Here is a 12,957-nt window from a genome sequence, read left to right on the forward strand (position 1 = left end):
CCTAAACATGATTATCTTAAAACCGGGAACACCCTAATCTGCCTTGGTCCTTGAGCAAGGTCACCTACATTCAATGTCACTGCAACATGTCAGCAACATGGGGTACGCTGGCAAGGAAATTGTCATACCTACTTGGCTAATGGCTCCCAGCAGTTTTCTTAAAAATTATTATTATTATTTAAATTTTTGTTTTAGTTATAGATGGACACAATATCTTTGTTTCTTTATTTTTATGTGGTGCTGAGGTTTGAATCCAGTGCCTCACATGAGCAATGCAAGTGCTCTGCTACTGAGCCACAACCCCTGCTCTCTTAAAAATTATGACTCTCACAAACCTTTTGTTTATGTGCATCATATCTATTCATATTATCTGATAAATATTTCTTATGTTTCTCAGTTTTTAATTGATGAATTCACTTAAAAGTAAAAAAAAAATTTACATATTTTCCCCCATTACATATTAACATAAATAACATTATGGTGAATAATAACCATATTTTTCAAAACAAAAAATATTAGTAAGGAAAAGGCACTGTTGCCACGTGGAGGCACGCCTGGAATTCCAGCGACTCTTAGAAGGCTTAGGTAGGAAGATTGCAAGTTTGGGCCAGCCTCAGTTATTTAGCAAGACCCTATCTCAATAAAAAATACAAAGTTCTGGGAATATAGCTCAGTGGTAGAACACCCCTGGGTATAATCCCCAGTACTATCGGAAAAAAAGAAAAGAAAGAAAAATAAAATGGCATTGTTTTACTTTTTTGCAAATGTAATGTCTAGGTTAAATAGACATGTGTATTCTCAAAACTGCTTCTGAATTCAATTTTTTTTTTTTTGTGGTACTGCAGATTAAACACAGGGACACTTTACCACTGGCTGCGTCCCCAGCCATTTTTATTTTTTATATTATTTTGAGATAGGAGCTCGCTAAGTTCCTAAGGCTGGCCTAGAATTTGCCATTCTCCTGCCTTAGTTTCTTGAGTTGCTAAGATTATAGGTGTGTGCCATAATACCTGGATCTACATTCAATTGTCATAATAGGCTATTTTGCTTAAAGCATATGAAGAAAATCTGATTTTACACATTAGATGTTTAATTTGAAAAGAAAAAATATTAATAAGTTTAAAGATAACTGAGGAGGCTGGGGTTGTGGCTCAGCAGTGGAGTGGTCACCTAGCATGTGCGAGGCACTGGGTTTGATCCTCAGTACCACATAAAAATAAATAAAGGTGTTGTGTCCAAATACAACTAAAAAATTTTTACAAATTAAATATATAAATATAAATATAAATATATATATATATATATTTAAAAAATAAATAAAGATAACTGGATGTTTTTCTTTGATACTGTACTAAAATTTGACAGGTAATCTGAAGTCCTATCAAAGAAGATTTTACATGCTATTAACATTAGAATCCATTGATCTCTCTCTCTTGCACTTCAAATAGATCTTTTATCCAGGTATGATTTTTGCAAATCACAGATTTGTCATTTGGAAAATATTCATGACTGATTCATATAGATACTCCAATATTGACACATTTAATTAGTGGTAGAGTGCTTGCCTGGCATGCATGAGGCACTGGGTTTGATCCTCAGCACCACATAGAAACAAAATAAATGTATTGTGTCCATCTACAGCTAAAAATATAATAATATAAAATAAATTTTAAAAAAAAGGTCTGGGGGGCTGGGGATATAGCTCAGTTGGTAGAGTGCTTGCCTCACATGCACAAGGCCCTGGGTTCAATCCCCAGCACCATGGGGGGAAAAAAAGAGGCGGGGCTCAGGATGTGACTCAATGGTTGAGTACTCCTGAGTTCAATCTGTGGTACTAAAAAAAAAAAAAAAGCCAAGGGAGGAGCTGGGGGAGGAAGAGCTGTTGGCTAGCATCAATCCCAAGTACTGCAAAGGAAAAAAAGAAAAGAGAAGGCAAGGGAAAGGAAGATGGATAAACAAGGAAGTTGATCAGAACAGATCCAGTGGGTTTAACAGCATGAGTTAGTTGATGACTTTAACAAGAAGGTTCACAGAGTGGTCAGAACAGAAGTGATTGGAGTGAGTTGAAGAGCACACGGAAGAGGGTGGGTAGAGACAGTGAGTAGCTAAGTGGAAATGTGGGGTCTGCGGGAAGCTCTTTCAAAAGTAGACGAATCTTGAGATGTGTAAACAGTGATGAGAAAGGCAAGAAGGAGAAAGAGGCTGAAGAGAGTAAGAAATAAATATACATGAAAGACCTTCATGACCTGTCAAGTGCTATGCAAAATCAGTAATTCGTTCTTCAGAGTCAAGAGGCTCTTTGGTCCAGTGTTGTGCCTGGAGAGGGCACTTAGGAGTAGTTGGGGTGTTGAATATGAAGAAGAGCAGAGAGGATTAGAGAGCAGCTGCAAGGTCAGGCTGGGCGAGCCACGTGTCCAACTGGCCATGCCACTGTCCTCCAGCCTCGGGGGTTTGTGGTGGTTCAGAGCTAGCATGTTGATGGAATTAATGAGACTGGAATAGGTTAAGTCCTGCTGTGTGAAAGTTTACCACGTGGAAAGTGTTTTCAGGTCTCTGGAGCAGTGTTTTATTAATATACTTAACAAAAATTTGATGAACCTACAGAATTCACAATTTGAAGACCATAAATTAATTTTGTCTAACAACATTCCTCAAAACATGCAGAATTAGGAGTTTCTTTCCTTGTAGTGTGGGGTCTCTTTTACTGGGAACAGCCAGCTCCACCTAGAGGTTGGTATCCAACAAAGTTCAGTTCTTTACCAAGCTCTTGCTATGGGGACATCAGTTGTAAATAAACAAACACTAGCCTGGAAGGTTATGCTCATTCTGCCCAGGCAGGCTCCCAGCTTCCTGATCACTGTCAGACACTAGCTTTGGCTTCACAGTATGTCCTGCTGATGGTATTTCTGAACACTGATTGTATTTAAGCCCTCTCTGTGTTTTGCTCCTGTTCAAGAATTCTAGTTAAAGATGTCTGAACAGAGAGCAGTCTGTTTAGGTGATGGATCATTTTTATATGTGGAGGGAAAATGCATACTCAGGTCATTGAAGCTGATGTAGCTTTCTTCTCAAATCTTTGGAGGCTTCTTCTCCTTAAGCGGAGACAGACAACCCAGGAGGTGGGTGATTATTCTGGTAGTTTCTATCATTGCATTCTGCTTTTTAATTTTTAATTTTTATTTTTATATTTTTGTGCTAGGGATTGCACTTAACCACTGAGCCAAATCCCCTGTTTTTTTTTATTTTGAGATGAACTTGTTCCAGGGCTAACCTGGAACTTGTGATCCTCCTACCTCAGCCTTCTGAGTCACATGGGTTATAGGTATGCATACCAGATTATAATTATTTTTTAAACATTTGACAACTTGAGAGATTTTATGTATGTTCTAAATTTATTCAGTATAAATTCTTTATCTCAGGCTGGGGTTGTGGCTCAGTGGCAGAGCACTTGCCTAGCATGTGTGAGGCTCTGGGTTTAATTCTTAGCACCATGTGTCAATAAATAAATTAAAGGTCCATTGACAACTGAAAAAATATATTAAAAAATTTCCATCTCAATTTTTTTGAGCTGGAGATTGAACCCATGGCTTTGTGTATACTAGGTAAGCATTCAATAAATGAATTATACCCCTAGCCCCAAGGATAAATTATTTCTTCTGAACTGGGTATCCTCCATCTTATGGTGACGAATAGGTTTTACTTTTTTTTTTTTTAATTTTTAAATTTGTTTTAATTAGTTATACATGACAGTAGAATACACTTATATACTTCGATATATCATACATAGATGGGATATAATTTCTCATTTTTCTGAGTATACATATTGTAGAATCACATTGGTCATACAGTCACATACATATATAAAGTAATAATGTCGGTTTCATTCTACTATCTTCCTTATGCTCACATCTCCTACCTTCCCCTGAATAGGTTTTACTAACAAATTTATTTTAAGATAAATTTTTTTTCAGAATGTAGCTAATTAATTAATAGAATTCAGCTTTTTTTTTGAAAATATTTTTTAAGGGGCTGGGGACGAGGCTCAAGCAGTAGCACGCTCACCTGGCATTCGTGCAGCCTGGGTTTGATCCTCAGCACCACATACTAACAAAGATGTTGTGTCCGCCAAAAACTAAAATAAATAAATAAATAAATGTTAAAAAAAAAAAAAAAGAAAATATTTTTTAATTGTAAATGGATATTTTATTTAATTTATTTATTTACATGTGGTGCTGAGGTTCGAACCCAGGGCCTCACACATGCCAGGCAAGTGCTCTACCACTGAGCCACAACTCCAGTCTCTAGAATTCAACTTTTTTTTTTTTTTAGCTGTAGTTGGACACAATATCTTTATTTTACTTATTTATTTTTATGTGGTGCTGAGGATGGAACCCAGGGCCTCACACATGTTAGGCGAGTGCTCTACCACTAAGCCACAATCCCAGCCCTAAAATTCAACTATTTAAAGTAATGAAAACTTTGTTAGGAGCAGGCCCGGTGCTAGGTGCTGGAGAAACAGATATAAATTCAATACTCTTCCCAGGTCCTCAGGGAACTTTCTGTTCATGTAGAATTTCCCAAAATGTATTTTGGAAATACTAGGTAAATGAGACCCTTTGGTCAAAAAAATCTGAACAATTTTGCTTGTTTTATCTCCAGCCATCTTAGAAATTCTCATTGTATATGAATATATTATAGTTCTGAGAAGTCCTACAATAAAGAAAGCTCTATGTAAGCTGGCTGTGGTGGTGCACACCTGTAATCCTAGCAACGCAGAGGGCTGAGGCCAATTTTGGCAATTTAGACCCTGTCTCAAAAGTGGTAGGGCTATAGCTCAGTGGAATAGCATTTGCCTAGCATGTACAAGGCTCAGTACTACAAAAAGAAAAGGAAAGAAAAAAGAAAACTATGTATATATGTTTAATCAAGGATTCCCAAATTTATATTACCCAGAAGCTATGTATTAGCCGTGCGTGATGGTGTATGCCTGTAGTCCCAGCAGCTTGGGAGGCTGAGACAGAAGTATTGTGAGTTTAAAGCCAGCCTCAGCAACTGATTGAGGCACTAAACAACTCAGTGAGACCCTGTCTCTAAATAAAAATATAAAAAAGGGCTGGGGATGAGGCTCAATGGTTAAGCACCCCTGGGTTCAATCCCTATTACCAAAAAAAAAAAAAAAAGAGCCCTGTGTTTGTGTAATATTTGGGTTTTTTTTGGGGGAGGGATCAAACTCCAGGCCTGTGCATTATAGGCATGTAATCCTGAGCCGCTGGGATTATAGGCATACCCCACTTCACCCAGCCAAAGATACATTTTAATTTATTCTATAAATATCAAGATTGTAGTAGTCAACTAGGCATAGTGGTGCATGCCTGTAATCTCAAAGGTTTGGGAGGCTGAGGCATAAGGATCACAAGTTCAAAGCTAGCTTCATTAACTTAGCAAGGACCTAAGCAACTCAGTGAGACCCTGTCTCAAATTTAAATAGATAATTAAATAAACAAATAAAGGATGGGGATGTGACTCAGTGGTTAAGTGCTCCTGGGTTCAATCCCTGGTACTAAAACAAAAAAACAGATTGAGGTAATCATTGAATAAGAGTGTCCTTATCTTCAAGGAGCTCCTTGATTGTGGGGGCAGCATGTGTAATGATGGTTGTAAGGGAATTACTTGGAACATAGAGGAAAAATTTCAACTTTGGAAGCTCACTCCATATTTCAAAGTGAAGGTAGCCCTTGTTCATCATAGATGTTTGTTTCTGTTTAGTTTCTGCCCAAATAAGATTACTCTTTCCTTTTTCCCTTCTTCCTCTCTCTTTCCCGCTCCTCCTCCTCTTTTTTTATTAGTGGTGCTGGAGATTGAACCTAGGGCCTCATTTATGCTAGGCAAGCATTCTACCACTGAGCTGTACCCTCAACCAAGATCACATTTTTTTTTCCCAGTACCAGGGATTGAATCCAGAGTCTCTACCACTGAGCTTTGCTCTCAGCCCTTTTTATTTTATTTTGAGACAAGGTCTCACTAAGTTGCTGAAGCTAGCCTCAAACTTGATGTCTTTCTGCCTAAGCCTCCTAGGTCACTAGGGGTACAGGTATGCACCACCACGCCCAGCTCAAATTACTCTTCATGATAGAAGTTATAGGAATAGGGCTGGGGGAGTTGTAGCCCAGTGGTAGAATGTATGCTTAGTATACACCAGGTTCTGAATTCAATTCCCAGCACCCCAAAAAATAAAAAAAAGAAGTTATAGGAATAAAATAATATAGCCTTCACTTTTGCTGGTTCTTTTCCTTTTTCTTTTCTTTTTTTTTTTTTTTTTTTGTGTGTGGTGCTAGGGATCAAACCCAGGGCCTTGTGCATGCAAGGCAAGCACTCTACCAACTGAGCTGTATCCCTAGCCCTTGCTGGTTCTTTTACTCACTGGTAGTCAGTTAAACCTTGCTTATATGGACAAGTAGCATGTGAACATGAAATATAGCACCTTTGGGTACCCCCAAACTTATCTCTTTTTTGTAGCAGGGATTAAACTCAGGGGCATTCAACCACCAAGCCACATCCCCAGCCCTTTTTTATATTTTACTAGAGACAAGGTCTTGCTGAGTTGCTCAGGGCCTCAACAAGTTGCTGAAGCTATGTTCGATTTTGGAATCCACCTGCCTCAGCCTCTTGAGTCACTGGGATTACAGGCATGCGCCACCACACCTGGCCCTAAACTCATCTCAATGGGCTTATGTTGATGGTATCATTTGCAATGAGTCTGATAGAAGTAGAAATAGGGCAATGTATGGCATTATTATATATTGTTTAATGGGTTGAGGAGGCCTCTTGAAGGGGTCAGAGTCTCAGAGCTGCAGCAACATTAAGCATCATTGTTCCTTTTGAGTAGGAGACTAGTAATCTGAATATTTTCTTTCTTCTTTCCCTCTAGATGGTGTCCTACTCTTCTGTTCTCACAGCTATCAGTAAGGTATGAACATAACCACTCACCAGCCAGGTAGGATACAGGGACCAGAGAGCTATGATAGTGCCAGCAAGGCCCACCTCTTATGACTTGTGAAGCTGGATGCTGCCCTTACCATCAGGAAAGGAGGTCCTGGGAAGTGGGGGCTAGCAAGTAGAAGCCATCTATCTATCTATTTATTTATTTATTGTGGTGCTGGGAATCGAGCCTAGGGCCTTGTGCATGCTAGACAAGCACTCAACTGAGCTATATCCCCAGCTCTAGAAGCCAATTTTTAATATGAGAAGGCTGTTGAATCTGAAACCTGAGATTGGAGGAAAGAAAAGCAGGAGTCCTACTTGTGCCACCTGTTCTATGTGTGAGATCCAGGGGTTGGCTGGGGCATCCTTGAACCTCTCTGTTGTTTTTTTTCCACAGTTTGATGACTTTTCCCGAGACCTGTGTATTCAGGCTTTGCTGGATATCATGGACATGTTTTGTGACCGACTGAGGTAAGGGCTGGGTGACGAGATTCTCACCCAGCATTCTCTCAAGGTATAGGAGAAGCTCCTAGCATATAGTATGAGATCAACTCTGTGGATTCCCACATTTTTTCTACCCAACTGCCCATCCCCATATTTTCTATTTATTCCCTTAAGTCGAAATGCCTCTTTACTTGGAATAGCTCATTTGAAATCTTGTCTGGTGGAAGGCAGCCGAGTTCGGTGTCTTCCCTAGGACTTTGCTAGCTTTCCAGCTCTCTTCCCTAGTAGGGGAGTGCCAGAGTTCTCTGGGGAACATTGGTGTGGGTCAGATTTCAGCCTCTGGATCAGAGACAGACTTCACATCCTTTCCTGGTAGCTGTCACGGCAAAGCAGAGGAGTGCATTGGGCTGTGCCGAGCCCTTCTCAGCGCCCTCCACTGGCTGCTGCGCTGCACCGCGGCCTCTGCAGAGCGGCTCCAGGAAGGAGTGGAGGCCGGCACTCCAGCCACTGGGGAGAAGCAGCTTGCCATGTGCCTGCAGCGCCTGGAGAATACCCTCAGCAGCACCAAGAATCGGGCCCTGCTGCACATCGCCAAACTAGAGGAGGCCTGTATGTCCCCTGATTACCTGTGCCACTATTCTTGTAGCTGTTCCTTTTAATTGAGAGGGGAGAGGCAGGATGCCATCCCACTTCTTTCCAGGAGGATCTGAAACCATCCCACTTCCTTTTTTCTCTCCCTGTAAGCTTTGCATACATCCCAGGGACTTGGGCAGGGTGGCACCCGAGCCAATCAACCAACAGGTATTTACTGAGCATTGTCGTCTGCCCAGCACTGTGCCAGGTGCTGGGGGAGGGGGGAGGGGGGCTCCCAAAGGAGCATGTGGCAGGGTCTCTGCCCTCAACAAGCTTACACACTAGTGGGAAGCAAGACTAGTACATCATATGTGCAAAGAAAATTAGAGGACAAGACAACTATACCATCTGTTCTTGTGTGTTTCCATATTACTCATCTTCTGGAAGCAAATAACTCTTGAATTTGAGTATGACCTGAAATGTCCCTTTAAACTCGGTGCCTATCAGGCCTGTGTACCATCCATCTCTTCACTCGAGTTCAGATGCTAAAATGTTGGAACTTTCCAGAGCCTGAGAACAGGAAGATCTGTGGGAGGGAAGCCTTCCATCATCCCTGAGGGGTCTTGAGGCCATAGTCTTGCTTAGACTGTGGTGACTCAGGACCACCTAAGGAGCTTTTGTCTTCTGATAAGTGTTAGAGTGGGTGACACCCAGTGTCCTGGGTTGGAGAGCTTAGTTTATTTATTACTTCTCTAAATATGTTTTATTGTCTGGGAATGCAAAGTCCAGAAAGAGAATCTGTGTCAAAATAGGCTATGTTGACAGTTTCTTGCCTACTTTGAACATGTGATAAATGTTTATTGCTGGAAAGTGAATGAATATTTATTTTTAATGGATCTCAGGTCTTGTCTTCTTCCCCCCCCGCCCCATGCTACATGATAGTCAGTGGGCTGGTTGGTGCCAGTATTCATCATTGGACCCTCTGGAATTGTAACTAGGATAAATGACTTATAACTAAGTGATAAATATGCAGTGTAGGCATTTAGGAGAGAGATGGGTGGGTTAGACCAGTTGGGCAGGTTATTAAGGGAACAGAGCCATGAAGGATGTATAACTGAGGCATTTCAGAAGGGGGGAGCCCTGATCATCCAGCCCAGATGAAGGGTGGGTAGTGTGTAGGATCCCAGCTTGCCCAGAGTGGAGTGATGGCCACTACAAGGCTGGCCTTTTGAATTGGCTGCTTCTGACCCAATTTGTGGTCACTTCCGTCTTTGTGCTGCTGAATTCTAGCCTCCCTCACTTCTCTCTCTCACTGCCTACATGTGCCTGCCAGTCAGTGAAGTCAGTTGTGTAGCCCCTGGAAGTCAGGCCCTCGGGAATGGCTTTAAGGGGCTCTGGCCTTTGATGCTCACTCCCTTCTAGTGCATGCTGCCCTCATGGCCCAGACCTCTGTGTCGTCCTCAGGGGAAGCCTCCCTGTGCGGTTTCCTGGGCCCAGGGAGTGCCACGATTGAGGAGATTGGGGCCAGGCTCTGCTTCTCCTTTGTTTCCCATCATGGCTCTGCATTTCTTTCTCTCTGCCAGCCTCCTGGACTGCCATTGAGCATTCGCTCTTGAAGCTTGGGGAGATCCTGGCCAATCTCAGCAACCCCCAGCTCCGGAGCCAGGCTGAACAGTGTGGCACACTCATTAGGAGGTACCCAGCTTCCAGGGTGAAGGTGGTGAAGGGAGAGAGAGGAAATGCCCTGGGGTGTCAAGGGAAGATGTGGTACCTACTCTGTCCTCTCGCTCTTACCTTCAGTCCCCAACACTGCCCTGTGTCTGTTCTCTTCAGCATCCCCACCATGCTATCTGTGCACTCAGAGCAGCTGCACAAGACTGGCTTTCCCACTGTGCACGCAGTGGTCTTGCTCGAGGGCACCATGAACCTGACCGGTGAGACGCAGCCCCTGGTGGAGCAGCTGATGATGGTGAAGCGCATGCAGGTGGGAGGGGCCGAGTGGCTCTCCTTTCCCTAAGGGGGGCTGGCCATTTGGGGAAGGAGGGAGGAGTCTTCTGGTACTTCTTGGGAGGAATAGGTTTTCTTTTGGTCCCTGATACTAAGTGGATGCTCTGATACTAAGTGGATGACAGTCCTGTCATTTAACATTAGGTTCCTAGTCCTAATGTTGACCCAACCTGGTCCCCAGAGCCTGCAGAAGGATGAAGGGGAACAGGGCACTCTCTTATACTCCACCCTTGGATCTTCCTATAGCATATCCCCACCCCGCTTTTTGTCCTGGAGATCTGGAAAGCCTGCTTTGTGGGGCTTATTGAGTCTCCTGAGGGCACGGAGGAGCTCAAGTGGACGGCTTTCACCTACCTCAAGGTACCTGGGACATGCGAGCAACAGAGAGCCCGTCTAGGGATAGTTCTTAGGAGAAGCAGTGAAATGCTGGACATGTGCCTTCTGCTGGCATCAGACCCTGCCTGCTAAGTCCCCAGCACAAGTTCCAATTGATTATTTCCTCTGAAAGTCTTTTTAGCCCACTTGACAGGCCTCTGTTGTTTCTTGCCACGAGGTGCTGTTTAGTTTGTCATTGGTCATGTTGGTGCAGGGCAGCTGAGGGAGTCAGAGAAAGTGGTCCTGGTCCCCCTTGAAGCTTGGGTTCCACTTTTGCAAATGACATTTTTTTGTTGAATCAGCATAAGTGAGAGGTCACCAGGTCTTTTTAGGTGAGGGGAATCAGGTGCTTGGGTGCCCATGGACTTTAAGATTGGTCTTTAATAAGAATGCTTTCATTTCCAGGGCAGTAATGTTCCTGTTACTGTGTCCAGGGCAGGGAATGGGGGGGGCCTTCAGTGGCGGGTGAAAGAGAAAAGAAATTGAAATTCCTGTTTTTTCTCCTACCTCACTCCCTAGATTCCACAGGTTTTGGTGAAGTTGAAGAAATACTGTCATGGGGACAAGGTGAGTTGGAGAAATGAGATGGCAGGATGGGAGCAGCTAAGGGTATTTCTTCCCTTGAGAAACAAGGGCAAGAAGAGGTCCCTCAGACCCTGGCTGAGCAGCAGAGTGTGTGTGCCGGGTGGGGGGCGGGGAGGCTAGAATTCCATGGATGTGCTTGAGCACCTGGGAGCATCCTTGGATGCACTCCTGGGCTTCTGATAGGACACATCTCAGTTTGGACCCTCCACAGGCAAGGTTGCCCATGATGGTTGGGCAAGAGTGGACACGTGGGAGCAGTGATGCCTCCAACATTTCCCCACCCAGCTGTTGGGGCATAGTGGTGGGTGCAGCCTATTTGAGGCTCCTGTACCCAGCATGTTATCCTTGTGAGTCTACACCATAGGCTTCAGGAGGCATGGAGGACCCAAAATCCAGGGGAAGTTGCTGACTCTTTGCAGGACTTCACTGAGGATGTCAACTGTGCTTTTGAGTTCCTGCTGAAGCTCACACCCTTGCTGGACAAAGCTGACCAGCGCTGCAAGTATGAACTCCCCTACTTACCTCTATGCTACTAGAAGATGTCTGGGCCCTTCCCCTGCTCTCTATGTCAGAAGAATTTCAAGGGATCCTGTCTCCTTGTTGGTGACACAATGTTGTCAAGTATCCACAGTCATTCTGCCTGCCTTCGGGCACTCCAAATTGTCTTCATCCTGAAGGAGGGAGGAGACAGGGCAGGAACCCATTGTTCCCATTCCTCAAAAGCCCTAGCTCTGTGCCCACTTCCCTCATCCTGTTTTCCCTCACAGCTGTGACTGTACAAACTTCCTCCTCCAAGAATGTAACAAGCAGGGCCTTCTGTCTGAAGCTAATTTCGCCAACCTTGTAGCCAAGCGGTAAGTGCAAGTCCATTTGGGCTGCCTCAAGAGCCCCGTGACATCCCTCTGTCATGTCAGACTGGCTGCTGGTACCTTTCCCTCTTCTGTTTGAACTCTGGGTTGCAAGTGACTGGCACTATACCTTGTAACACAGGAAACCAGGGGGGAAAGAAGATGCTGACTTCAGACCGGAGTTTTACACTATTCTTTGCTGTTCTTTAACTCACCCTCTTTTGTGACCAAAGAAAAAAATTCAAATTTTCAAAACAAATCTTAAATTAACTTTCAAAATAAATGTAATGACTCATGACAAATTGAAGTGATTCCAGTATCGAACACCTTTTCATAAACTTCATCCCAACACCAAAGTTTTTTTTTTTTCCCCTTTTGGTGGTGCTGAAAAGAGAACCTAGGACCTTGTGCATACAAGGCAAACACTGTACCACTGAGCTACATCCCAGCCCCCCAGAATTTCTGTATGCTTCCCACCACCTCTGTGCCTCTGCTTCTGGGGTTGGACTAGGGAGTAGGGAGCGTTTGAAAAATTTCTCTTGGTTCCTGTCCCCTTCTCTTGCCAACTGGTCATGGCCATAGCTCAGCAGATCGGGAACATGCACCCCAGCAAAAGTCATCAGAAAATGCCAACATCCAGCCTAATCCCGGGCTCACCCTCCGTGCAGAGCCTACTGTCACAAACATTCTCAAGGTGAGTGCATCCTTTCCTTGCCACCAGGATCTTCCCTTTCTTTTTTTTTGTACCAGGGATTGAACTCAGAGGCACTTGACCACTGAGCCACATCCCCAGCCCTACTTTTGTATTTTATTTAGAGACAGCTTCTCACTGAGTTGCTTAGTGCCTCACTTTTGCTGAGGCTGGCTTTGAACTCACGATCCTCCTGCCTCAGCCTCCTGAGCTGCTGGGATTACAGGCGTGTGCCACTGTGCCCAGCAGTCTTCCCTTTCTTCCTTCTGGTTTTCCTCTATGTCCAGATAAATAAACAGGGCTCATAGATCTCTCTCATCTGGATTCCAGTCTTAGTTACTTTAGAAGCAGAGAAAGGGGGAAGGCAAGGGCAGCTACCACTATAAGCTTCATGTGTAGGTGTTTCAGAGATGCCATCTCACAAGGACACAGTAGCCAGGTGTAGTGGTGCAG

General features: G+C 43.7%; 1 protein-coding gene across 1 annotated transcript in view; it reads left to right on the forward strand.

Moving 5' to 3' along the window:
• Positions 1 to 12,957, forward strand: part of LOC124076836 (mediator of RNA polymerase II transcription subunit 24) — a 34,337-nt gene that overhangs the window by 12,334 nt on the left and 9,046 nt on the right. Inside the window, exons 4-14 of the mRNA XM_046420909.2 lie at positions 6,929 to 6,967; positions 7,379 to 7,452; positions 7,802 to 8,034; positions 8,170 to 8,226; positions 9,582 to 9,693; positions 9,832 to 9,982; positions 10,252 to 10,365; positions 10,900 to 10,947; positions 11,385 to 11,467; positions 11,733 to 11,819; positions 12,396 to 12,507. Coding sequence (XP_046276865.1) covers positions 6,929 to 6,967; positions 7,379 to 7,452; positions 7,802 to 8,034; positions 8,170 to 8,226; positions 9,582 to 9,693; positions 9,832 to 9,982; positions 10,252 to 10,365; positions 10,900 to 10,947; positions 11,385 to 11,467; positions 11,733 to 11,819; positions 12,396 to 12,507 — 1,110 coding nt within the window. The remainder of the gene's footprint in view (positions 1 to 6,928; positions 6,968 to 7,378; positions 7,453 to 7,801; positions 8,035 to 8,169; positions 8,227 to 9,581; positions 9,694 to 9,831; positions 9,983 to 10,251; positions 10,366 to 10,899; positions 10,948 to 11,384; positions 11,468 to 11,732; positions 11,820 to 12,395; positions 12,508 to 12,957) is intronic.

The sequence above is a fragment of the Marmota monax genome, unplaced genomic scaffold, assembly GCF_021218885.2.
Source record: "Marmota monax isolate L192 unplaced genomic scaffold, Marmota_monax_Labrador192_F-V1.1 WCK01_AAM20220418_F8-fsc00322, whole genome shotgun sequence".
Lineage (NCBI taxonomy): Eukaryota > Metazoa > Chordata > Mammalia > Rodentia > Sciuridae > Marmota > Marmota monax.